General features: G+C 42.5%; 2 protein-coding genes across 3 annotated transcripts in view; both read right to left on the bottom strand.

Moving 5' to 3' along the window:
* The window catches only part of ATP2A2 (ATPase sarcoplasmic/endoplasmic reticulum Ca2+ transporting 2), a 66028-nt gene that overhangs the window by 32129 nt on the left and 6305 nt on the right, over positions 1-27594 (bottom strand). For both annotated transcript variants that reach the window (XM_053586829.1, XM_053586828.1), the window contains exons 4-5: positions 22423-22527; positions 18121-18259 (exon numbers count right to left, since the gene is read on the bottom strand). In XM_053586829.1, coding sequence (XP_053442804.1) covers positions 18121-18259; positions 22423-22527 — 244 coding nt within the window. The remainder of the gene's footprint in view (positions 1-18120; positions 18260-22422; positions 22528-27594) is intronic.
* On the bottom strand, positions 2763-3634 carry LOC128583023 (60S ribosomal protein L30-like; the record flags this gene model as incomplete). Its single annotated transcript, XM_053586830.1, has 1 exon — positions 2763-3634. A coding segment is annotated over one exon (342 nt), but the record flags the coding sequence as incomplete, so codon positions are not given.

The raw sequence follows: 27594 nt of genomic DNA, 5'->3' as shown, positions 1-27594 counted from the left end.
TAAATCTTTTTACTCCACAAAATTCCACTACTAGGAATTTATTCTACAACATATTGTTAATTCACATAACAGCAGAAAGATGAGACAACTCTATCCATACTAAAGTAAAAATTTCCTCAGCATTTTCAGCCAGCTCTCATTTTAGAGAAGGAAAAAGCAAGATGTGAAACGTCACTTACATGAAGCTACGAAAGTTCTAAGAAAATAACCTCCAGGAAGGTTTAACAAACTATTAACACTGGGGCAAGGGTGGGGCAAGGGTGAAGGGAGACTTTATACCCTTTGGTACTTTTAAAAATTTGAATTATCAAATAAATGAATAAACCTCTTGCATAATCTGAAGATCTTTAAGTCAATTTGAGCTGCCTTCTTTCCTGAGCCAATGAGTCCCTTTAATAGCCCTTAATGGGGCCCACACTCAGCCCTTGCCTTGATGTGTAGAATATAATGCCACAACACAGACCTAATAAAAGATAAAGCCAATGTTTCACATGTATCTTGAGAACAGTGCCCAACCCACTGTTGGTTTCAAATATTGCTGAAAGAGTGCAATTCCATGTGACTTTCTGAAAGGTAACTAAGGTGGTTTCGGAAGTCTTATGCAAGTTCACCTAAAAATCAGAATAAATAGTATCTCCCTATAACTGCAGATGATACTTTTAAACCAGATCTTCATTTTACCCTGCAGGCTGAATTGTAACTCTGTCACCCAATATGAAATAGCAGCTGGGCACGGTGGCTCACACCTATAATTTCAGCACTTTGGAAGGCCAAGGCAGGAGGACTGCTTGAGGCCAGGAGTTTGAGACTAGCCTACCCAACAAAGCAAGACCCAGTTTTTTTTTTTGTAGAGACAGAGTCTCACTGTACCGCCCTTGGATAGAGTGCCGTGGCGTCACACGGCTCACAGCAACCTCTAACTCTTGGGCTTACGTGATTCTCTTGCCTCAGCTTCCCGAGCAGCTGGGACTACAGGCACCCGCCACAACGCCCGGCTATTTTTTTGTTGCAGTTTGGCCGGGGCTGGATTTGAACCCGCCACCCTCGGCATATGGGGCCGGCGCCCTACTCACTGAGCCACAGGCGCCGCCCTCAAGACACAGTTTCTACAAAAAAAAAAAAAAAAAGGTTTTTAATTAGCTGGGCATGTGGCATGTGCCTGTAGTCCTAGCTACTTACGAGGATAAAAGCAGAAGGATCACTTCAGCCCAGGTGTTTGAGGCTAAAGTGAGCTATGCTTGTGCCACTCCAGCCTGGGTAACGGAGTGAAGCCCTGTCTCTTAAAAAAATAAAAATGGCATAATAGCCATCCTGTCCAAGAAGTAAATAGTAAATTTGTTAGCTGGGCACAGTGGCTTTATGCCTCTATCCTAGTACTCTGGGAGGCTGAGGCAGGAGGACTACCTCAGCTCAGGGGTTTGAGCAAGAGTAAGATCCTACCTCTACCAAAAATAGAAAAACTAGCTGGGCATTATGAATGGGCCCCTGTAATCCCAGCTACTTAGGAGCCTGAGGCAAGAGGATTGCTTGAGCCCATGAGCTTGAGGTTGCTATGAGCTAAGAGGATGCCACAGTTCTCTACCCAGGGTGACAGTGAGATTCTGACTCAAAACAAACAAAAAACAAAACTAAAAAAATTTGTTACACTTTCAATTTAGTTGTGATTTTTCTACACTTGAGCTTTTAAATTTAGGGAGAATATGGGTTGTTTTTTTTTTTTTTTTTTAAGCTCTAGTACATGAAACAACCCTATAGCTTAAGTAGGCAACCTAGTCATGAGGCGGCACAGAAGAGTTTGTCAATATAGAATCTCAAGAGGCAACGATCATCCTAGTATTTGACTGCAGGGACATGTAAGTTAAGGTGAAATTCCTTCTGGAAATGCTTATGCAACAAACAGCAATATTCAGACTGAATAAACTAGAACCTTTCATTTGAATGTAACTATACATCCTACACTGAAGGGAACGCATCTAACAGATGATTAAGACAAAGCAATTATATTCTAAACTTTAGAGATCTTCAATAGCTAAAATGCCCCATACTGCATTTTTCTGTTTACCTGACCTCACATGCCTTGAAACATTTTGAAAAGAGTACAGTTCAATGGTGAGAATTATGACCCTAAATGGAAAATTTAATTGTCAATGTTCCTTTGATGTCTGAAGTGATTTATTTCATGATTGTATGGGAGAAGAAGATAAAACTTCTGTCCAATATGGCATAGAGGGCCTCTATTCACATCTCTCTGCTGTAACTGCTGAACATATATGGTAATTCTATTTAAACAATTCCACATATAAACTCTCACACTCTCATATGCCTGGCTGATAAATTCTAAAAGGTCAATAAAGCCAATATTCAAATTGAGAACAACCTATAAAAAGATACAAAAACAATGCCTTGGCATTTACTCTGCAGTGTTTCAGTGGAAGCTCAGAGGATTTGAGCGGACGCAGGGCTCCAGCCTGTAATCCTAGCACTCTGGGAGGCCAAGGTGGGTGGATTGCTTGAGGTCAGGAGTTCAAGACTAGCCTAAGCAAGAGTGAGACCCTGTCTTTATTAAAAATAGAAAAGCCAGCAGGAAATGGTAGCAGGCACCTGTAGTCCCAGCTACTTGGGAGATGAGGCAAGAGGATCGCTTAAGCCCAGGAGGTTGCTGTGAGCTACAATGATGCCCTGGCACTCTACCCAGGATGACAGAGACTCTGTCTCAAAAAAAATAAAATAAAATACATCTTTACCAATACACTATTCCCTCACTTTATACAGAGGAACTCAGGAGTCTTGCTCACAGAAGCACAATCAATGAAAAGGTTTGTTTAACCCACTCTGTGTGACTCAGCTTCATTCTTTTTATTGGTAACAGAGTCAATTTAGGATTGACACTATTAGGAAGCAGGTTCCCTAAGGAGTTAAGATCTACCAAATATTTTTTAAACTAAGACATAACAATTTCCCTTTATCCACAGATTTCTGTGAATTCCAGACAGAGGGTTTTGTGCTAGAGGAGCAGGCAATGCTGTTCTGATGATCACATCTAGTGATATTTCCCTGATGAGGTATGTCAATGCCCTTAGGGCAAGTGGTAGTGGAAAATTCTTACTCTTGCCAAGGGGATGCTCTGCAGTCTTTTCTCTCAATTTTTTTTCTTGGAGTCTTTGGGTTGAGGCAGGTTTTATAAAGGAATAAACTCCGTTCTATTGAACTACCTTCCATTTGTTTAACATTTTGACACTTTTTTTTTTAAACAAGCTCTAGCAAGTTTTATTAAAGAAAAAATGTACATGATTTACTTTTCACCAGTCTGTTCTGGCATGCTTCTAATGATATCAGAGTCACCTGGATCAATGATGGCCAGTGTGCATACCCTGTAGTATTTTCCACATGCTATGCCCAATTCAATATTATTGCCACTGCAGTAATGAACACCAGTTTTAGCTAACATGGCATAATACTCTATTTCAGATTTCCTCAAAGCTGGGCAGTTGTCGGCGAGGATGACCAATTTCACTTTGCCTTGTCTGATCATCTTCAAAGTCTGCTTGTAACCCAGCACATACTTTCCACTTTTCATAATGAGCTGGAGCCTTGAGTTGATCGACTCCAGCGACTTTTTTTTTTTTTTTTTTGTAGAGACAGAGTCTCACTTTATGGCCCTTGGTAGAGTGCCGTGGCATCACACAGCTCACAGCAACCTCCAGCTCCTGGGCTTAAGCGATTCTCCTGCCTCAGCCTCCCGAGTAGCTGGGACTACAGGTGCCCGCCACAGCACCCGGCTATTTTTTTTTTTTTTTTTTTTTTGTTGCAGTTTGGCCGGGGCTGGGTTTGAACCCGCCACCCTCGGCATATGGGGCCGGCGCCCTACTCACTGAGCCACAGGCGCCACCAGACTCCAGCGACTTTTTCATTTTCTTTGTGGCCACCATCTTCCTGCCCTAGATGCGGGACGGCCCCCATCCAAGACCAGCCGCCAAGATGGCCGGGGAGCGAGAAAAGCCATTTTGACACTTCAAATTCGGCTTTTGGTTTCCTAAGTTCATAGCTTTAATTTGCTATCACAATAAAGATATCTACTCTGCATAAAATCCTCAGAGTACAGTCTGCCTCAGGTTACCAAGAGTGCAAGAGTCAGTTAAAAGAAATTATCACTTTGCTTTACAAGGATGTTTATGAGCTATGAAACTTAACATTATTTGCACCATCTATGTCAAAATATAAATACTGGTTGTTCAGTGTGATGAAAGTGTGTCAAACAGTCTGTGAAGCCAGTGAATGATGCCCCATGATCATATCAATGTACACAGCTATGATTTAATAAAAATAAAATAAAATAAATAATAATAAAAAAAGAAAATGTGTCAAACGGTCTATAAAACCAGTGTATGGTGCCCCATGATCGCATTAATGTATACACAGCTATGATTTAATAATAAAAAAAAAGAAAATAAATACTGGTTGTTAAAAATCAAGATTATTCAGGAAAATCCTCTTTATTAATCACTTATTACATACATTTTAAAAATCTAATTTATCGGCTCGGTGCTCATAGCTCAGCAGTTAGGATGCCGGCCACCTACACCAAGGCTAGAGGGTTCAAACCTGGCCTGGGCCTGCTTAAAAAAAAATAATAATGACAACTACAACAAAAAAATAGCAGTGCTTTGTGGCAGACGCCTGCAGTCCCAGCTACTTGGGAGGCTGAGGCAAGAGAATTGCTTAAGCCCAAGCAATTCTGTGAGCTGTGATGCCATAGCACTATACCCAGGTGACATAGTGAGACTGTCACCAAAAGAAAAAAAAAAAAAAACATAAAAAACACCTAATTTATTGTAGAAAATTTCAGAGACTTAAATCTAAGAGAAAGCTATGTAAGATCAGAACTTGCCTACTAAATACTACTATTGTTTTTGTGTTTAAATGGTTTCTAGGAAAAGCCATACATAATACAATTGTCCCAAATTACTTAAATATTTAACTGCAAATCAAACATTTTTAGTGCTTCTAATTTGAGTCATAAATTTTGTATGTAGTCTAGCCAAATGAATTAATTCTTCACTTGAGAAGTACTGCTTGCCTACTTAAAACTATTTGCAGGTCTCAGGGTGAGCAAGGAAGGAATACTATAAAGTGTCATAGCATTCTACTATAGTTTGCGCCAATCTGTTTTTTGAGGAATATTAAATGCAAACGTGATATAATTCTTGTGTAAAATTTTTCAATAGTGTCTTCCTACTTAACTTGAGATAGGCATCCTACCAACTACTTGACCCAACTACTGCTAGGTACTGGCCTCTCTCTACTCTTGTCTCCCTCTGAGCTTTGAACACATTGTTTTGACTTTCTGGACCTTCATTTCCCCCACAAATAAGAAGGCCTGCCATTGAGCTCCCAGTTTAGGTTGGTATTCCTTAAGATGTACCCCAAGAACATTTTCTTCTTTCCTATCCTCACACTGTTTGGAAGAGACTTCCTCTCTAAACCAAAAAGGCAGAGTCACTCTGTCACCACTGCTTTCCTAGCCTATACTATAGCACTACGCCTGGCACATAGTGGGTCCAAAATAAAATATCTGTCAATAAATACAGTAATTGGCATGCATATTTCCTTTCATATAAGCATCAATAAACTTCTAATTATCAAGTTGAACAGTATCCCAAAGCTAGGAACAATGACAAATCAGGATCCTAGAAGACAGAGTTAAATGAGGCTCAATGATAGTTGCTTGAATTCTACATTCAGACTAAAACTAAAGAACAACTATGCTAATACAGGATTAGAAATGAAAGGGGGCACAGAGAAGAACATTTGAGAAAAAGACTCAGGGGTTTTAGCTAACGAGTAATTAAGACTGCCAAAGAAGTTTCCTTAAACTATAAAAGACAAAAACGAGTCTAGAGTGTCAACCAGACTCTATTTACATAACTGCATTCAATCTGAGAACCAAAAGAACTACCTACATGGTAAAGGGTTTGAAACAACTTAAAGAGCTCAGACTGGGCGGTGCCTGTGGCTCAGTGAATAGGGTGCCGGCCCCACATACCAAAGGGCCCCCACATACCAAAGGGCGGTGGGTTGGCCCCATATGGACCCAGGGTGGCGGGTTTGACCCCCAGCCCCAGGCAAACTGCAAACAAACAAAAAACCAGCTGGGCGTTGTGGCAGGTGCCTGTAGTCCCAGCTACAGAAAACAAGAGCTCACACTAACTTGAAAATAAAAATTTAGGATATACCACACTTTTTTTTTGAGACAGAGTCTTAAGCTGTTGCCCTGGGTAGAGTGTCGTGGCGTCACATCAACTTTCAACTCCTGGGCTTAGGAGATCCTCTTGCCTTAGCCTCCCAAGTAGCTAGGACTACAGGCGTCCACCACCACGCCCGGCTATTTTTTGGTTACACTTGTCATTGTTGTTTGGCGGGCCCAGGCTGGATTCCAACCCGCCAGTTCTGGTGTATGTGACTGGCTCCCTAACTGCCTGAGTTACAGGCACGGAGCCATACCAAACACTTGATACTCCCAGTTCTACCATGAACTGCCACATGCTCTTGGACAAGTTACAAACTCTCAGTTTTAGTTACTCATCTCTATAACAAGGTCTCATAAGCTCCCCTTTATCTCTAAAGTGATGGTAGTCAATTTCTATATGGCTCCAAAGCTAAAAGCTAACATACAGAACAGACAAGTATATTTTAACTCACAAGGAATATTGTATAATAAAACTGACTAAAAATGCCAGAGCTGGTCCTAAAGCAGGCAAGTTTCCAATTATTGGAGGTATAAGCAGCAGCAAAATAACCACTTATGTGTATTAAATGTTGCAGAGGCAACCACGTACTCAGCAAGGTTAGACTGCACAACATCTAGCATACTGACCTATATACATTTTGGGGGCCCGGTGGTGGTGGTAGAGCGACAGTCTTACCCCATTACCCTAAGCTAGAGTGCCATGGCATTAGCCTAGGTCACAGCAACTTCAAACTCCTGGGTTCAAATGATCCTCCCAAGTAGCTGAGACTACAAGTGCCCACTACGACACCCAGCTGATATTTGTAGTGGAGACAGGGTCAACCTTGCTCAGGCTGATCTTGAACCCCTGAGCCAAGCAATCCTTCTGCCATGGCCTCCCAGAGTGCTAGGATTACAGGTGTGAGCCACTGTGCCTGGCAGCCTCTAATACAATTTTCTTATTACAAAAGTAAAACTCGGGCAGCGCCTGTGGCTCAGTGAGTAGGGCGCCGGCCCCATATGCCGAGGGTGGCGGGTTCAAACCCAGCCCCGGCCAAACTGCAACAAAAAAATAGCCGGGCATTGTGGCGGGCGCCTGTAGTCCCAGCTACTCGGGAGGCTGAGGCAAGAGAATCGCGTAAGCCCAGGAGTTAGAGGTTGCTGTGAGCCGTGTGACGCCACGGCACTCTACCGAGGGCGGTACAGTGAAACTCTGTCTCTACAAAAAAAAAAAAAAAACAAAAGTAAAACTCGTTTTAAGGTGAAACACAACCCTTCCTTCCCTTCTCATTCAACAAATATGTAGTTACCAGTACCTCTATTTTGGACCTTTCTTTATAATATTTACTTCATTAAAAACTTCATTAAAATCAAATCAGACCTCCTTTTATATTAGTATATACAGATGAGTCTCATTCTTTTTTAATGGCTGCATAGCAAAAATAATCACTAGGATTTGGAAACCACTTCTATACCAGGTATTGCTGTTAAAGAGTTTTTGCAGCTCTAAAGATGGTCCCATTATCTTCATTCCTTATTTATAGATGACAAAAATAAGGTACTGAAAAGTACCTGGTTTAAGGGCACAGTATTTTAAAACCATACTATGATTAAATTAATCATTCCCCATTTTCATGGCCAAAGTTCTGGTTTTTTTTTAAACAGTCTTTCTATGTTGCCCTCGCTAGAGTACTATGGTGTCATAGCTCACAGCAACCACAAACTCTTGGGCTTAAACGATTCTCTTGCCTTAGCCTCCCAAGTAGCTGGGACTATAGGCACCTGCCTGCCACAATGACCAGCTATTCTGTTGTTGTAGTTGTCACTGTTGTTTAGCAGTGCCTGCCAGCCCCGGTATATGTGGCGGGCACCCTAACCACTGAGCCATGGGCACAGAGCCCAAAGTTTTTCTAATTTTTCCTATTATACTGTTACAGTGTGAACACTTTTGTACACATCTTTTACTTCTAGAAGATAGACTCACAGAAGGAAAACTTCCATACAAGTGTATACGCCTACTAAATTTACAACCCCATCATTTTCCCACACTTTCTTTTTTTTTTTTTGTAGAGACAGCGTCTCACTTTACTGCCCTCGGGAGAGTGCCGTGGCGTCACATGGCTCACAGCAACCTCCAGCTCTTGGGCTTACGTGATTCTCTTGCCTCAGCCTCCCGAGCAGCTGGGACTACAGGCACCCGCCACAACGCCCGGCTATTTTTTTGTTGTTGCAGTTTGGCCGGGGCTGGGTTTGAACCCACCACCCTCGGCATATGGGGCCGGCGCCCTACTCACTGAGCCACAGGCGCCGCCCAGCATTTTCATCTTTTTATCTCATGGTACACTTGAACCTATAGTTAAACTTCCACAGCACACTTAAAATATGTTGATCAAAAAAGAGTAGGTTGCTAGAGGTGGCAAACAATTATAATCCTAGCACTCTAGGAGGCTGAGGTGGATGGATCGCTTGAGCTCAGGAATTCAAGACCAGCCTGAGCAAAAGCAAAACCCCATCTCTATTAAAAACAGAAAAAAAATTTTCCCAGTTCACCAGTGTGCCACAGAACATCAGTGAAAATCATTGATCTAGAGAAATATTTTCTCAGCATTGAGACAATGCAAAAATTACTGGGGCTTCAGAGGGTGAATATGTGAGTTATTGTCACATTTTCACTTACCAAACCACTTTTATTTGGCTTTTGTGTGCTACATACTTTCGCCATGTATGCATACACAATTTCCCCTTTGGAAAGTCTGTAAGCTGGTATAGCAACATCTAAAATTTAATTCCTTAATTCCTTCCACTTCTCCCTCAAAAAACCTACCTAGGCCAGTTTAACCTTCAGGAAGTTTAGTAGAAGCATTCTACCAGATTATCTTCCAAAAGCTGACAGAAAAACCTTTATCAGCCAAAGTCAGGAGACAAGCCTTACATTCTAATGACTACATGAAAAGATCTATTTCTTTCTATGAAAATCGAAATATTAAGTCGGTTACATGTTTTCAACTTCAAAATAGTTTATGATGTTTTCCAGCTTTCCAAAACATCAGAAAGACCCTTTCATGCCCAACTTCATAGTTTAAATAAAAACACAAAAGTTATCATGTCCAAAAGCACACTACACAGGACAGTAAGACTTCAACTGACAAAAATTCCTATCAAGAAATACTTAGAATTCCAGTTCAATTCTATAGTTTTCACAGAACTTAATTACTGGGATAAAGGCCAAGTTGCAGGGTCAATTATATTATTAATTCTAACAAAAATAGAAGTTTAAAGGCCTCAATATATATAGTCTTAAAAGTCTTAATAAAAAAACTATCTCGGGTGGCGCCTGTGGCTCAGTGAGTAGGGCGCTGGCCCCATATACCGAGGGTGGCGGGCTCAAACCCAGACCCGGCTGAACTGCAACCAAAAAAAACCTATCTCGCCCAAGAAACACAGCTACAATATGTTTTTAAAAAAATATTCTTGGGCGGCGCCTGTGGCTCAGTCGGTAGGGCACCAGCCCCATATACCGAGGGTGGCGGGTTCAAACCCGGCCCCGGCTGAACTGCAAACCAAAAAATAGCTGGGCGTTGTGGCGGGCGCCTGTAGTCCCAGCTACTCGGGAGGCTGAGGCAAGAGAATCGCTTCAGCCCAGGAGTTGGAGGTTGCTGTGAGCTGTGTGATGCCACGGTACTCTACTGAGGGCGATAAAGTGAGACTCTGTCTCTACAAAAAAAAAAAAAAAAAAAAAAAAAAATTCCTTGGGGCGGCACCTGTGGCTCAATGGAGTAAGGCATCGACCCCATATGCCAGAGGTGGTGGGTTCAAAACCAGCCCCAGCCAAAAAAAAAAAAAAAAAAAATTCCTTGGTGGGCGGCACCTATGGCTCAGTAAATAGGGAGCCAGCCCCATATACTGAGGGTGGTGGGTTCAAACCCAGCCCCGGCCAAACTACAACAAAAAAATAACCGGGCATTGTGGCAGGCACCTATAGTCCCAGCTGCTCAGGAGGCTGAGGCAAGAGAATCGCCTAAGCCCAGGAACTGGAGGTTGCTGTAAGCTACATGATGCCACGGCACTCTACCGAGGGTGATAAAGTGAGATTCTGTCTCTACAAAAAAATACATATATATATATATATATTCCGTGGCTTGGTGCCCATAGCTCAAGCGGTGCCAGCCACCACCCGGCGGCGCCTGTGGCTCAGTGAGTAGGGTGCCGGCCCCATATGCCGAGGGTGGTGGGTTCAGGCCCAGCCCCAGCCAAACTGCAACAAAAAAATAGCCGGGCGTTGTGGCGGGTGCCTGTAGTCCCAGCTGCTTGGGAGGCTGAGGCAAGAGAATCGCGTAAGCCCAAGAGTTAGAGGTTGCTGTGAGCCGTGTGACGCCATGGCACTCTACCCGAGGGCGGTACAGTGAGACTCTGTCTCTACCAAAAAAAAAAGAACCCACCACCCTCGGCATATGGGGCCGGCGCCCTACCCGCTGAGCCACAGGCGCCACCCAGAAGTAAAAATATTTCTATTTGCACATGGTGTTACTGTGCATACAGAAAATTTTTACTTATTTTCTTTTTAGAGATTGTTTCTCACTATGTTGCCCAGGCTGATCTCCTAGACTCAAGTGATCCTTTTGCCTAATACTTCAAAGTGCTCAGATTATAGATGTGAGCCATTGTACTGAATCCAGCCTGAAAAAATTTTTCTTTTCTGAGACAGAGTCTCACTCAGTTAGCCTGGGTAGAGTACTGTGGTATCCTAATTCACCGCAACCTCAAACTCTTGGGGTTGAGCAATCCTCTTGCCTCAGCCTCCCAGGTAGCTGGGACTAAAGGCGCCTGCTTACAATGCCCAGCTAGTTGTGTGTTTGTTAGTGGAGAAGGGGTCTGGGTCTTGCTCAGGCTGGTCTCAAGCCCTTGACCTCAGGCAATCCAACTGCCTTGGCCTCCCAGAGTGCTAGGATTACAGGCATGAGTCACCACACCTGGCCTAACCTGGAAAATCTTAAGGAACTCCTAAAACAGTACTAAAACTAACAAATGAGTTTAGCAAGTTTGCAAGATACAAGATCAATACACAAATGTCAACTATATTCCTTTTTTTTTTGAGACAGAAGTCTCACTTTGTCGCCCTTGGTAGAATGCCATGGCTCCAAAGCTCACAGCAACCTCAGACTCTTGGGTTCAAGTGATTGTTTTGCCTCAGCCTCCCAAGTAGTTAGGACTACAGGTGCCCGCCATAACACCCAGCTGTTTTAGAGATGGGTCTTGTTCTTGCTCAGGCTGGTCTTGAACCTGTGAGCTTAGGCAATCCATCTGCCTCGGCCTCCCAGAATGCTAGGATTACAGGTGTGAGCCACTGCACCCAGCCATAAGTCAACTGTGTTCCTGTACACTAGCAAAGAACCACCTGAAAAAAAAAAAAAAAAAAGAAAGAAAGAAAAATCAGGGGCAGTGCCTGTGGCTCAGTGAGTAGGGCGCCGGCCCCATATGCCGAGGGTGGCGGGTTCAAACCCAGCCCCGGCCAAACCGCAACAAAAAAATAGTCGGGCGTTGTGGCGGGCGCCTGTAGTCCCAGCTGCTCGGGAGGCTGAGGCAAGAGAATCGCGTGAGCCCAAGAGTTAGAGGTTGCTGTGAGCCGTGTGACGCCATGGCACTCTACCCAAGGGCGGTACAGTGAGACTCTGTCTCTACAAAAAAAAAAAAAAAGAAAAATCAGGCCTGACCCCAGGAGTCTGGGGTTGTAGCAAGCTACAATAACACCACTGCACTCTACACAGGGCAGTACAGCAAGATTTAAAAAAAATAATAAATAAAAGAATGGCTGCCAGAGGCCAAGGAAAGGGGAAATGGGTAGGAAGTTAATGTTTAAGGAAAACACTTTTGGCTGGGGAATATGAAAAAGTTCTGGGGATAGATGCTCCCACAACAATGTAAATGTACTTAATGGCACAGAACTGCACACTTAAAATGGTTAAAATGGTTAGCACATTGGCTGGGCACTTACAGCTCAGCGGGTAGGGCGCTGGCCACATGCACTGGGGCTGGTGGGTTTGAACCCAGCCCGAGCCTACTAAACAAACAATATATAGCAGGCTGAAGAGAATCACTTGAGCCCAAAGAGTTTGAGGTTGCTGTGAGCTGTGACGCCATCGCACCCTACCAAGGGTGAACATAGTAAGACTCTGTCTCAAATAATAAATAAAATGGTTAGTATTATATAATGTATATTTTACAATAAAGGGAAACTCCGTAAGACTGGAAATCTTAGGTCACACACACTATAGATCAAACATAATTTGTCCTTCCTAAACTATCAAATGCAACATACGAAACTACATGATATAAAGAATGAAATTTCAGGGCAGCGCCTATGGCTCAGTCAGTAGGGCGCCGGCCCCATATACCGAGGGTGACAGGTTCAAACCCGGCCCCCGCCAAACTGCAACCAAAAAATAGCCGGGCGTTGTGGCAGGCGCCTGTAGTCCCAGCTACTTGGGAGGCTGAGGCAAGAGAATTGCTGAAGCCCAGGAGTTGGAGGTTGCTGTGAGCTGTGTGAGGCCATGGCACTCTACCGAGGGCCATAAAGTGAGACTCTGTCTGTACAAAAAAAAAAAAAGAATGAAATTTCAGTATTAAAAAGAAAAGGCGGAGGGGACGCCTGTGGCTCAGTGGGTAGGGCACCGGTCCCATATACCGAGGGTGGCAGGTTTGAACCCGCAGCAACCAAACTGCAACAAAAAAATAGCCAGGCCTTGTGGCGGGTGCCTGTGGTCCCAGCTGCTTTGGAAGCTGAGGCAAGAGAATTGCCTAAGCCCAGGAGTTGGAGGTTGCTGTAAGCTGTGATGCCACAGCACTCTACCGAGGGCAATAAAGTAAGACTGTCTCAAAACAAAGAAAAGAAAAATAGGTGACTATTTTTTCAGAAAAATGCAAGGCAGATCAGGGTTCTAACTAAAGCTTCAACCCTATGAGATTTGTGCATTGGGAAAAATAAAATTTGCCCAACCGTCAAAAAAAGGGCAAGTTTAGTGGTACCAAAAATTAGAAAAGCGGACAGGTATTGTGGCTTATGCCTGTAATTCTAGCACTTTGGAAGGGCAAGGCAGCAGGACTGTTTGAGGCCATAAGTTTGATATCAGCCTGGGCAAGAGTGAGAGCTAATCTCTACAAAAACTGAAAAGTTGGGGGCGGCGCCTGTGGCTCAGTCGGTAAGGCGCCAGCCCCATATACCGAAGGTGGCGGGTTCAAACCCGGCCCTGGCTGAACTGCAACCAGAAAACAAACAAACAAACAAACAAACAAAAAAAAAAAACAAAACAGAAAAGTTAGCTGGGCGTGGTGACGTACACTGTAGACAAAGCTACTCGTGAGGCTGAGCCTGGACAATCGCAGGAGCCCAGAAGTTCGAGGCTACAGTGAACAACCATGAAGCCACCCTTGCACTCTATCTTGGGCGACAGAGCAATTAACAAAAAACCTAAACAATCAACTTGAAAAAGAGGATCATATGACTGGAGTACAAGGAAACTGTACCGAAATGAGCAGGTGCTACACAAGACAAGTTCTTTTAGGTCAAAGAAAGAAGTTTATACTTCAAGTACAAAAGGGAAGTCACTGCAGTTGAATAAATGATGCAACCTTTAAGAAACAACTCTGGCTGTTGTGTGGAGAATGGACAGGAAGAAGAGAATGAAGGAAACCAGAGACCTAGTTAGGACATGGTGACAGTCAATGTGTGAAATGAGAGCTGGTGACTGAGGAAATAATGAAGACAGAATGAATGGTCTTAGAAACAAATTAGAGGATAAGAAAGGGAATCAAAAATGACTTAAGATGAAGAAGACTGGCAAGAACCAGAACTCAGAGGAAAAGGGAAAACAAAACTATCAGCATTAAAGAGAAGCCGAACTTCATTTATTTTTTTAGAAGGGATGAAGGCCTTGATGTATTCAGGTTATGATTTCTTCTGAAGCTGTTTACCACTGCCATCTCCTGATGCAAACTAAGGACAAATGCTTTGTGGGTAATTTCTCTAAATCTTTAAGTAGATTCAAAACATTAAAATAATCCAACTAGCCTAAAATAATCTTGAGAGTCTAAAGAGTGTATTACTGCTCAGCACCTGTAGCTCAGCAGTTAGGGCACCAGCCATATACATTGGGGCTGGCGGGTTCAAACCTAGCCCGGGCCTGTCAAACAATGACAACTACAACTACAACAACAAATAGCCAGGCAGGCATTGTGGTGGGCACCTGTAGTCCCAGGTACTTGGGAGGCTTAATTAAGAGAATCTCTTAAGCCCAAGAGTTGAGGCTGCTGTCAGCTATGATGCCATAGCAGCCTACCAAGGTGACATAGTGAGACTGTCTCAAAAACAATAAACAAATAAAGAATATATTACTAGATGAAGCTGTAGAAATGGTAAACATAAGATCACACAGAATCATATACATATTGAGGTGATACCATCTGCAACCCCACCACATACACCTTTGTGGAAAGAGCAAATATTTTCCTCTAATATTTCCATCATCGGTTACTAGTGCCATCACACTCAGTCACATGAAGTAGAAATACTGCCAGTATCTTTGATTACCCACTCCTACCATCCATTCACTTATCAAGATCTAAGTTAGAACACCACATTTCAAATTATACATAACCAGAACTTCATACCCAAGGGAAATTCAGAGTGGATTATTTTAGGTTGAGACCTGGTAGTAACTTAAAGAAGGCAGTTCTGTGGGCGACACCTGTGGCTCAAAGGAGTAGGGCACCGGCCCCATACGCCGGAGGTGGCAGGTTCAAACCCAGCCCCGGCCAAAAACTGCAAAAGAAAAAAAAGGCAGGTGTGGTGGCTCATGCCTGTAATCCTAGCACTCCAGGAGGCTAAGGCAGGTGGACTGCTTGAGCTCAGGAGTTTGAGACCAGCCTGAGCAAGAGTGCAACCTCAACTCTAAAAATAGCCAGGTGTTGTGGCAGGTGCTTATTGTCCCAGCTACTTGGGAGGATAAGGCAAGAGGATCACTTGAGCCCAAGAGTTGGAGGTTGCCGTGAGCTATGATGACAAGGCACTCTACCAAGGGTGACGAAGTGAGATTCTGTCTCGAAACAACAACAACAAAAAAAAAACTTTTAAAAGAATGTCCCCAGGTAATTCTGATGTGTATTCCTGTTTGACAATCACTATTCATAAACTCAAAATCTTTCTTTCATTATTCTTAATACTGCCACCTTCATTATCTCTTGCCCTTATCTAGTCTTCCCTAAAATATTAAAATAGTCTCCCTACCTCCAACCTCCCCCCCATCCTGACCTATTTTCCACATCACTACCAGAATTCCTACCTCAAATATTTTGTTATTAAAAAAGTGACAATTGGGCTCAGCACCTGTGGCTCAGCAGCTAGGGTGCTAACCACATACCCTGGAGCTGGCAGGTTCAAATCCAGCCTGGGCCTGCCAAACAATGACACCTGCAACCAAAAAAATAGCTGGACACTGTGGCGAGTGCCTGTATTCCCAGCTACTTGGGAGGCTGAGGCAAGAGAATTGATTAAGCCCAAGAGTTGGAGGTTGCTGTAAGCTGTGACACCACGGCACTCTACTCAGGGTCACAGAGTGAGATTCTGTCTCAAAAAAAAAAAAAAAAAAAGTGACAATTGGTAAATTCTGAATATCTTTACAGTATCAACTTCCGGATTTTGATAATTATACTGGGGTTATATGCAGTATAAGGTTATGTCCTTGACTTTATAAAATAAGCACTCAAGTATTTAGAAGTGGCATCATTTCTGCAACACAGTCCCAAACAGAACAGATAAAAATGTGTGTATACAGATATAGAATGAAAGAGAATAATAATACACATGTGACAAATTATTAACGTTTGGAGAATCAGGGTGAAGGATATGAGAATTCTCCTTAAATGTGAAATTATGGCAAAATAAAGTTGTTTTTTTTTTTTTTGTAGAGACAGAGTCTCACTTTATGGCCCTCGGTAGAGTGCCATGGCATCACACAGCTCACAGCAACCTCCAACTCCTGGGCTTAAGTGATTCTCTTGCCTCAGCCTCCCGAGTAGCTGGGACTACAGGCGCCCGCCACAATGCCCGGCTATTTTTCGGTTGCAGTTCAGCCCGGGCTGGGTTTGAACCTGCCACCCTCGGTACATGGGGCCGGTGCCTTACCGACTGAGCCACAGGCGCCGCCCGGCAAAATAAAGTTTTAAAAAATCTAATGGCTAGGTCAGGCATGATGGCTTTATGCTAATAATCTTGCAGGAATACTTGAGGCCAGGAGATTGAGGTTGCAGAGACCTATGTCACTGAACCCTCTAGCCAGAGCAAAACAGTGAGGACTTATCTCAAAAAAATAAACACCACCCATACCAAACCTTCAAGAGCCAGAATGCTTCATTCTGACTTATAGTTTTGTTAACACTATGCTTAAATAAGCTGTGAAGTCATTTACACATACACATACGACAGTCCCAAATAATTGATATATTGGCTTATATGCAACACTACTCTTTTTTCTGGAAGAACAAAATTTATGGATGAAAAAAATATTTATGACAAGGCAATTTCCTTTCAGAGGCCAAAGTTGTACAGCACAGGCTATAAGATGTAGCTCTTTAATTCTGTTCATTAAAACGAGTAAGATAATACAGACAAAGCATAGCTCCAAGTCAGTGAAAAAGCATTACTGTGACACAATTCACAAAAAGCAGCAAAGAGTATTCTAAATTCAAAAAGATGTGAAGGGCGGCGCCTGTGGTTCAAGGAGTAGGGCGCTGGTCCCATATGCCGGAGGTGGCGGGTTCAAACCCAGCCCTGGCCAAAAATCACAAAAAAAAAAACCCAAAAAAACAAAAGGATGTGAAAAGCCATAATCTAAATAATACTATGTAATGAAATCTCCGTAAGTGAAACAGTCAAAAACAATCCAGACCGTTCTGGTTGGTTCCAGGAATGCTCTGATTCCAGGCTATCATAAATATGACACTACTCTACAACAGTGAGGATAGTGACTCCCTTCAAGGTCTGTGGAGAGCTCAAGACTTGCAATGGATTCATGGACTCCTTGAAGCTAATCCTTAAAAGTCCACTCACAGACACCCAGGTGAGTGTGATATGAAAGTATTTTTTTTTTTTTTTTTGTAGAGACAGAGTCTCACTTTATGGCCCTCGGTAGAGTGCCGTGGCCTCACACAGCTCACAGCAACCTCCAACTCCTGGGCTTAAGCCATTCTCTTGCCTCAGCCTCCCGAGTAGCTGGGACTACAGGCGGCCGCCACAACGCCCGGCTATTTTTTGGTTGCAGTTTGGCCGGGGCCGGGTTTGAACCTGCCACCCTCGGTATATGGGGCCGGCGCCCTACCGACTGAGCCACAGGCGCCGCCCAATATGAAAGTATTTTTAAGCCTAGTTTTTATTATTTTATTTTTAGGTGATCAGCCCACTTTAGTTAGCATAGTTTTTAGAGTCAGGAAATTGCCCTTAGCCATCAACTCAATTTGATAATTACAAGTATGACTTAACATTTGTTTGTGCCAAACACTCAAAGAGAAAAAACTGTATAGCCATTAGCCAGCATTCAAACAAACTACTCACTACAACTGTCAAATATTAAGCTTTACACCTCTCTAGCACTTGTGTTCTACAATGTATTTAAACTAGTAAGTAGAAAAATTCAAAACACCTTGTTTAAAAACAAAAACCGTAACAATATAAAGGGAGGTAGTAAAACACTTCAAAATTTTGCCAAAACAAGATTTGCATGAGTGGCACTAAAATGTGTTGATATAACTATACATGAAGACAATCACTTAGAATTGTAAGCTTGAGAAAAAGACTGCATCCAGAAATACAACCTATAATAAAAGAAATGTCAAACTCAACTTACCAGCAATTTCTACAATATCACCAGGAACTATGTCTTTAGCTTTAATCCGCTGTACACTCTTTCTGTCCTGTCGATATACTTTGCCCATCTCAGGCTCATACTCCTTAAGTGCTTCAATTGCATTTTCAGCGTTTCTTTCCTGTATAAAAGAATAGATTAGTAAACACCTGCCTGCCACTGTATTTCAAGCCTCAATTCTAAAATTGTATTGCCTCAAGCCTAGGCAATACAATTTTAAGAGTTCTAATCTTTAAAAAAAAAAAGAAAGAGAGAAGTACACTAATAACATCTTTATGAAACTACTCACATTTTAAAGCAATAAACAATTTATAAGGGCACTTAAAATTTTTTTATTAGAAATTAAAAGACTGGGTGGCGCCTGTGGCTCAAAGGAGTAAGGTGCGGGCGGAGGTGGTGGTGGTGGGTTCAAACCCAGTCCCGGCCAGAAACTGAAAAAAAAAAAAAAAATTAAAAGACTGGGTTCAGTACCCATAGATCAGTGAGTAGGGTACTGGCCACATACACCGAAGCTGGCGGGTTCGAGCCCAGCCCGAGTCTGCTAAACAACGACAACTGCAAATAAAAAAAAAAATAGCCAGCCATTGTGGCGGGCACCTGTAGCCCCAGTTACTCAGGAGGCTGAAGCAAGAGACTCGCTTAAGCCCAAGAGTTTGAGGTTGCTATCAGCTGTGATGCCATAGCATTCTACCAAAGGCAACACAGTGAGACTGTCTTAAAAAAAAAAAAAAATAAATAAATAATAATTAAAAGATTGGCAGTACCCATAGCTCAGTGAGTAGGGCGCTGGCCACATATACCATGGATGGCAGTTCGAGCCTGGTCTAGGCCACTAAAACAAAGACAACTGCCACAAAAAAAAAATAGTTGGGCATTGTGGCAAGTGCCTGTAGTCCCAGCTAATTGGGAGGCTGAGGCAAGAGAATCGCTTAACCCCAAGAGTTTAAGGTTGCTGTGAGCTGTGACAAAATGAGACTCTGTCTCAATAAAATAAAAAAATTAAAAGATAAGCACCCTCATGGAAGATAAGGGGGAAAAATAACGAAAAAAAGCCATTATAGAATCTGCTACTCTATCTCAAAAATAAATAAATAAATAAAATAAAAATAAAAGCACCCTCAAGGAAGATAAGGGGGAAAAACCATAATGAAGAAAAGCCATCACAGAATCTGCTATCCTTAAGCACATCCTCCAGCCACACCCCCACTATTTAAATCAATCCTGTCTTACGTGAAAGTACAGTTTAACAATCTGGGGTTAGGCTGCCTACATTGAATCTAGTCTCTCCACTGAACAGCTATGTGACTGTGGATAGTTAAACATACAGGTTTAATGCCTATCAAAATGAGGACACTAAAAGCACCTACCTCAACCCTTTTGAGGATTAGAAATTATTTCTAAAATGTTAGACTGTGTTTTAGCACATACTAAATGCTAGAATGTGGAAATAAAAAAATCAAGTTATAGCTTACAAATTCTAAGAACCATCTCTTCAGGGGTAAAGATCAATGAATGGCTGGAATCTCAAAGTACTGTCAGTCACATACTAAGCATAATATTGATATCATACATGAACATGTCAAGATTTAGTTACAGTTTTTCTTCTCAAGTTTTTTTTTTTTTTTTTGTAGAGACAGAGTCTCACTTTATGGCCCTGTGCAGAGTGCCGTGGCCTCACACAGCTCACAGCAACCTCCAACTCCTGGGCTCAAGCGACTCTCCTGCCTCAGCCTCCCGAGCAGCTGGGACCACAGGTGCCTGCCACAACGCCCAGCCATTTTTTGGTTGCAGTTTGGCCGGGGCTGGGCTTGAACCCGCCACCCTCGGTATATGGGGCCGGGCTTGAACCCGCCACCCTCGGTATATGGGGCCGGAGCCCTACCGACTGAGCCACAGGCGCCGCCCTTTCTTCTCAATTTTTAAATCAAAGATGTAGAATCAAATTTGCCTGAACAGAATAAAATGACATAAAACTAAAAGCTAACAGCTTCAATTTTGACATATGCACCCTGCAAAAAGTATAGGCAATCTTTTTTTTCTTTTTTCTTGAGACGGAGCCTCAAGCTGTTGCCCTGGGTAGAGTGCTGTGACATCACAGCTCACAGCAACCTCCAACTCCTGGGCCCTGGGCTCAAGCGAGTCTCCTGCCTCTGCCTCCCAAGTAGCTGGGACTACAGGCACCCACCACAATACCTGGCTATTTTTCGGTTGCAGCCATCATTGTTGTTTGGCGGGCCAGGGCTGGATTCGAACCCACCAGCTCAGGTGTATATGGCTGGCGCCTTAGCCGCTTAAGCCACAGGTGCCAAGCCTAAGCAATCTTAAATTTGAGAAATTCATGCTAAAATTAATTTCAATCCCAGTATCAGACACGCTTAAAGAACGAGTTCATCTGTACCACCTTATACTTAACAATATTACTAGAATATTTAACCATAATTTATATCACTACTATAAAAGTCCTTCAGAATAAATTCAAATGTTATTGATATTAGAGAAAGAAGGGCAGCTCCTGTGGCTCAGTGAGTAGGGCGCCGGCCCCATATGCCGAGGGTGGCGGGTTCAAACCCAGCCCCAGCCAAACTGCAACAACAACAAAAAAATAGCCAGGTGTTGTGGCGGGCGCCTATAGTCCCAGCTGCTCGGGAGGCTGAGGCAAGAGAATCGCATAAGCCCAAGAGTTAGACGTTGCTGTGAGCCGTGTGGGCACTGTACCTGAGGGCAATACAGTGAGACTCTGTCTCTACAAAAAAAAAAAAAAAAAGAGAAAGAATACATCCTGAGCATTGTTGGTACTCAGCTAAATTTAAAACTGCTTTCTCCCGAAGATTTCCCATCCTCGGTGGCACCTGTAGCTCAAGCGGATAAGGCGCTGGCCACATACACCAGAGCTGGCAGGTTTGAATCCAGCCCAGACCTGCCAAACAATGACAACTACAACCAAAAAATAGCTGGGCATTGTGGCGGGTGCCTGTAGTCCTAGCTACTTGGGAGGCTGAGGTAAGAGAATCACTTGAGCCCAGGAGTTGGAGGCTGCTGTGAGCTAAGATGCCACAGCACTCTACCCAGGGGGACAGCTTGAGGCTCTGTCTCAAAAAAAAAAAAAAAAAAAAAAAAAAGATTTCCCCTCCTCTAAACTTTTCCCTTTCCAACGTCAGGTTGGGTAGAATTATCTGGACTGCTTACGGTTAAGCAGCTATCCCAAGAGTACTGTACGGGGTGGCCATAAAGTTCATGTGCAATTTTAATAGTTAACTATTTATATTGCTCCTACTAAAAACCAGCAAGACCCATTTAAATTAGAAGCATACAGTTAAACTATCTCAAACCCGAGAACAAAAATGACAACTTAACTACAGCTGTAATCCTAGCACTCCAGGAAACCAACGTAGGCAGATTGCCTATGCTTATGAGTTGGAGACCAGCCTGAGCAAAAGTGGGATCTCATCTCTACTAAAAATAGAAAACCTGAGGTAAGAGGATCATTTGAGCCCAAGAGTTGGAGGTTGCTGTGAGCTATGATGTCACAGCACTCTACTGAGAGTGACATAGTAAGACTCTATCTCAAAAAATAAATAAAACTGGAAAAAACTAGCTGGGCCTTATGCCAGGTGCCTGTAGTCCCAACTGCTCAGGAGACTGAGGCAAGAGATCAGATCACTTGAGCCCAGGAGCTTGAAGTTGCTGTGAGCTATGACACTATAGCACTTTGTTCAGGGCAGGGTGACAAAGGTCAGGAAAAAAAAAAAAATCCTAAAAAAGTTAAAGTCCTCAACAAATATCTACAGTAGAATGATTATGTGAATGGGGAAATGCCCTTAAGTTTCTGTAGTAAAATTAGCTTCCATTCTGTATGAAAAGCCTAGGCAATTGAGGGAACACAGCCAGGAGTAAGCACTACAAGGAAAACAATCTGGGGCTTCAACAGTTTTTATAGCTAATCCCACAAAAAAAATCTAAGAACAATAAAGATGAAAGTACATTTATGAAGTCACAAGAAGCAACTAGGAAATATAAAGACAACATATAATGGATCCACATTTTTTGGTTTCCTTAAATAGTTTCTCTCATCTATTTTAACTCCTTGCCACAAAGGCTGTGCAATTTAACAGCAAAATTTAAATGCATGAGATCTAAAATTTTATAATAAATAAATGGACAGAAGAAAAATATGTGTAGACTTTCTACAGACAAATTTTTCTCAGGAAACAAATCAAAAATTAAAGCAGTTCAAATCACTTACATAAATTATTTAAATTTAGTGCTGTCAGCATTTTTGCTTACCTGCCATACACCCACAATTGCATTGGCTACTAATATAAGTAAAATTACAAAAGGCTCTACAAAGGCTGTAATTGTTTCTTCACCTTCTTCAAACCAAGCCAAAACCTAAAAAGAGAAATGGCATATGTTAGATTTATGTATTTTCAGGCTTAGTTCCACTTCATAGCAAAAGTAGCTAGCACTAAAGAATTACAATAGACAAAATCTATTGTCTTACCTTCTCCAGAAAAAATGGCAGCAACATACATATATATGGCACAAACTACTTAGGTTCTGTTTGTAATTCTGAGTACTCAAAACTGTGTTTCTTAACAATACCCTTAAGAGTTAATTTTTTAGCTGGGCATGGTAGCTCAAGCCTATAATCCTAGCACTCTGGGAGAGCTAGGTGGGAGGACAGCTTGAGTTTGAGACCAGCCAAAAAATTAGCCCAGCGAGCTACTCAGGAGACTAAGGCAGGAGGATCACTTGAGCCCAAGAGTTAGCTGTGAGCTAGGCTGACGCCATGGCACTCTACCCTCTAGCCCAGGTGAGAAAGACTCTTGTCTCAAAGAAAAAAAAAAAAAAAAGTTAATTTTTTGATGTAGTAATTCCACTTTAGAATCCAAATACTATACTTGTATGGGAGAAATAAATCCCATTCATTTTGTAGGTATATATTGATAAAAAGTAAAATTTAAATCCCTGATTTTATTAAAGTAAAAAGCAATCATCAACAGCTATGTTGATACGGTTAATAATCATATTAAATAGGGCGGTGCCTGTGGCTCAAGGAGTAGGGCGCCGGTCCCATATGCGAGAGGTGACGGGTTCAAACCTAGCCCCGGCCAAACCCCCCCGCCCCCCAAAATAATAATAATCATATTAAATAATATCCATATGCAGCATAAATTCATAGTAAAGCATGACGCGATTCAAATTTTAGAGGAATAAACTGTCAATCCCCCACGTATTTTCAGTGGTATTACTGAAGGTCATCTCAGAAATTACTACAGAGATTAGGAATGTATCTTGAAGATTATCTTCCATATGACATGGAGTATAGCAACATAGCACTTCAGAGGTTAAGTCCCAAAATACTGTATTTAACAATGAACACCCCTCCAAGAAAAATAAGCAGAGAATTTAATAAAACTTTAGTTCAGGTTGGGTGCCTGTAGCACAGTCGTTAAGGCACTGGCCACATACACAGAGGCTGGTGGGTTTGAACACAGCCTGGGCCAGCTAAACAACAATGACAACTTGCAACAACAAATAGCTGGGTGTTTTGGTGGGCACCTGTAGTCCTAGCTGCTTGGGAGGCTGAGGCGAGACTCACTTAAGCCCAAGAGTTTTAGGTTGCTGTGAGCTGTGACGTCATAGCATTCTACTGAGGGCAACATAGTGAGACTCTGTCTTAAAAAAAAAAAAAAAAAACTGGGTGGCGCCTGTGGCTCAAGGAGTAGGGCGCCAGTCCCATATGCCGGAGGTGGTGGGGTCAAACCCAGCCCCGGCCAAAAAAAAAAAAAAAAAAAAACACACACAAAAAACACTTTAGTTCATACAACTCTAACCTTGGTAAGATTTAGAAGCTACAAATTAAGAGCCACAATGTACTGCACAATCCAGTAACCATAAAACCTAATACAATGAATCTCAATAATACAGAATGTTTTAGTTATTATTTTTTTTTTTTTCTTTTTGTAGAGACAGAGTCTCACTTTTTATGGCCCTCGTGGCGTCACACGGCTCACAGCAACCTCCAACTCCTGGGCTTAAGCGATTCTCTTGCCTCAGCCTCCCGAGTAGCTGGGACTACAGGCGCCCACCACAACGCCCGGCTATTTTTTTGGTTGCAGTTTGGCCGGGGCCGGGCTTGAACCCGCCACCCTCGGTATATGGGGCTGGCGCCTTACCGACTGAGCCACAGGCGCCGCCCTATTTTTTTTTTTTTGGTAGAGACAGAGTCTCACTTTACCGCCCTCGATAAGAGTGTGCCATGACGTCACAGGACTCACAGCAACCTCTAGCTCAAAAATAGCCTGACTATTTTTTAGTTGCAGTTTGGCTGGGGCTGGGTTTGAACCCACCACCCTCGGTATATGGGGCCGGCGCCCTACTCACTGAGCCACAGGCGCCACCCTATTTTTTTAAAGACTTTTATTTATTTACTTTTTGTTATTGTTGCAGTTTGGCCAGGGCTGGGTTCGACCCACCACCCTCGGTATATGGGGCTGGCACCCTACTCACTGAGCCACAGGCTCCACCAATAATAAAGATTATGTTAAAGAGCCATCTAAATGGTTAAAAATTTAACAACCAATATTTGTGAAAACCTGCCAATCCAGAAAGGACATAAAACAGATCTAATGATTTAATCTAGGAGGTGGGATTTGCATTTTTTCCTTAAATACTGCTTACAATGTTTGCATATTTTATAATAAAATCTTTTCTATAAAAGATCTATAAAAAAAGATCTATTTAGTAAAAGTACTCTTTCTTGATATGATTTATGGCAATACTGAAACCATCTCATTGTATCTGTACTTAATGGAATACTATGAACTGAGCTTTTACACAAATAGCAAACAACCAGAAAGATGTTAAGAGGCAAGGCCCCATATGAATCCTGCGAGAGTAACAATTAGTAAGAAATATCAATGAGGTGGCAAAAAGACACCAGGACAAAGTCCTGACAGATGTCAATCACCACTAACACGTAATGAACTAGGGCAGATAGAAAACCAGAATTAATATGATGTTGCTACAAGCTTTAAACAGGGCAGTCTCAGTATTAAGGGCCAGGCCTAATGCCAGAATGAAAACTTCTCTAGGAACTTATAAATTTTCAAAGATGCAGGATCACAGCTGCTCCAATACTTTCAAACATTTGTCATATCAGAAATAAGAAACTTAATGAGCTCTTCAGGGAGAAAAATTGCTCAACTTAAAGAGTAAGTAGGACCTTTCCAAAAGGTCAGTGAGGCATTACCAACTGTAAGATAAGCTTCACACCTTATTAAAGTGGGTATGAATTTCCCTCTTGGCAGGCAGGTCTAGAGAACAAACTTAAAGCAATATCCCATAACAAGCGCAGCAAAGGAAAAGACTAAGGAAAGCATTGACAAGTATCAGATCAAACCTCTCCTTTTTGAGTAGTCACCAATAACATCAGAATCCTAACTTGCACAATGTAGCAGCCTTTTCTTCCATATTATTCTAAATGTCATTGTGTAAGAAACATAAGTATTTGTATTGTTATTTCAAGGTTCTACAGATAATCTAATTACCTCTTGATGAGAAACTAGTGGTCAAACCCTAAGAATGAATGCTGCCCAAACCAATAAGATTTTTTGGGGGGGGGTTGGGGGGGACAGGGTTCTATCACCACTTCACCTCAACTGGAGTGCTACTGCATCAGCCTAGCTCACAGCTCAAACCCCTGGGCTCAAGCAATCCTCCTGCCCCAGCCTCCCAAGTAGCTGGGACTATAGGCACTAAACCTATTTAAAATTGACAATCATGAATTTCCTGAATACTTTTAAAATGTCTAATATGCTCAGGAGTTGGAGATTGCTGTGAGCTGTGATGCCAAGACACTACCCAGGGCAACAGCATGAGGCTCTGTCTAAAAAAAAAAAAAAAGTCTAACAGGCTCAGTGCCCGTAGCTCAGTGAGTAGGGCGCGAGCCACATACACCAAAACTGGTGGGTTCAAGCCTAACCCAAACCTGCTAAAATAAAACAACAATTGACAACTGCAACCAAAAAATAGCCGGGCATTGTGGTGGGGACCTGAAGTCCCAGCTACTCGGGAGGCTGAGGCAAAAGAATGCCTTAAGCTCAAGAGTTTGAGGTTACTATGAGCTGTGACGCCATAGCACTCTATCGAGGGTGACATAGTGAGACTTTCTCAAAAAAAAAAAAAAAAAAGTCTAATACTAAAACCATAAACAACCCACAAAATTAAATGGCTACAGCTCAAAATGAAGAGCAACCATGTATCATGTCAAATAGTCCTTCATTGTTTTGTTGTATTGATATGTGGGAAGATGACTACTGAAAAATGAAAGGCTCCATGAGATGTAGAGGAGTGAAGGAAAGGGAAAGGAAAATTCGAAGAGTGACATTACTGAAATGCAAGAGGCCTTATTAGCACCTCATTAGTTGAGTTCATAATTTACAAGAAGTTATACAAAGTATATCTATATAGAAGACAGGGAAATGTTTCTAAAAATCCTGAGAACAGGTTGAATATAAAGCACCGTCTATATTGCCTTTTGTTCACTATTATATTCCTAACACCCCAGAGCCTCTGTTATATAGTTGATACTCAATATATATTTATTGAGCAAGTATAAATTAATGAAACAAAATCTCACATGACCTCTAAGATGCAAGAGCCCTAAGTGGCAGTATATGAATTTAAACATTAAAGGCAAAAAGGTAACCAACATCATGAACAATAGCAAAGGAAAGTAAAAGAAAGTCTACTGCAGAATTTAGACATAAACCGTGTTTCTTATTGCCAATCTTTTTTTTTTTTTGTAGAGACGGAGTCTCACTTTATGGCCCTCGGTAGAGTGCCATGGCATCACACAGCTCACAGCAACCTCCAACTCCTGGGCTTAAGCGATTCTCTTGCCTCAGCCTCCCGAGTAGCTGGGACTACAGGCGCCTGCCACAACGCCCGGCTATTTTTTTGTTGCAGTTCAGCCAGGGCCAGGTTTGAACCCGCCACCCTCGGTATATGGGGCCGGCGCCTTACCGACTGAGCCACAGGCGCCGCCCAATCTTATTCAAAGTAACCAATTGCTAATGAACACTCAACTTCAATTTAAAGCATCTTTCAATTATTATCGACAACAGTTTGGGAGGCACAGGCTCGTGGTAGATTGCCTGAGCATCATGAGTTAAGAGACCATCCTGAGCAAGAACAAGACCTTGTCTCTAAAAAATAGCCAGGCATTGGCCTGTAATCCCAGTACTTCAGAGGCCAAGGCAAGTGGATTGCCTGAGCTCACAGGTTTGAGACCAGCCTGAGCAAGAACGAGATCCATCTCTTGAAAAACAAAACAACAACAACAACTAAATAGCCAGGCATGTGGCAGGTACCCATGGTCCCAGCTATTTCGGAAGCTGAGGCAAGAGAATCACTTAAGCCCAAGAGTTGGAGGTTGCTGTGAGCTGTGAC

The sequence above is a fragment of the Nycticebus coucang genome, chromosome 4 (genome assembly GCF_027406575.1).
Source record: "Nycticebus coucang isolate mNycCou1 chromosome 4, mNycCou1.pri, whole genome shotgun sequence".
Classification (NCBI taxonomy): domain Eukaryota; kingdom Metazoa; phylum Chordata; class Mammalia; order Primates; family Lorisidae; genus Nycticebus; species Nycticebus coucang.
This window is presented reverse-complemented; position numbering and strand designations above follow the sequence as displayed.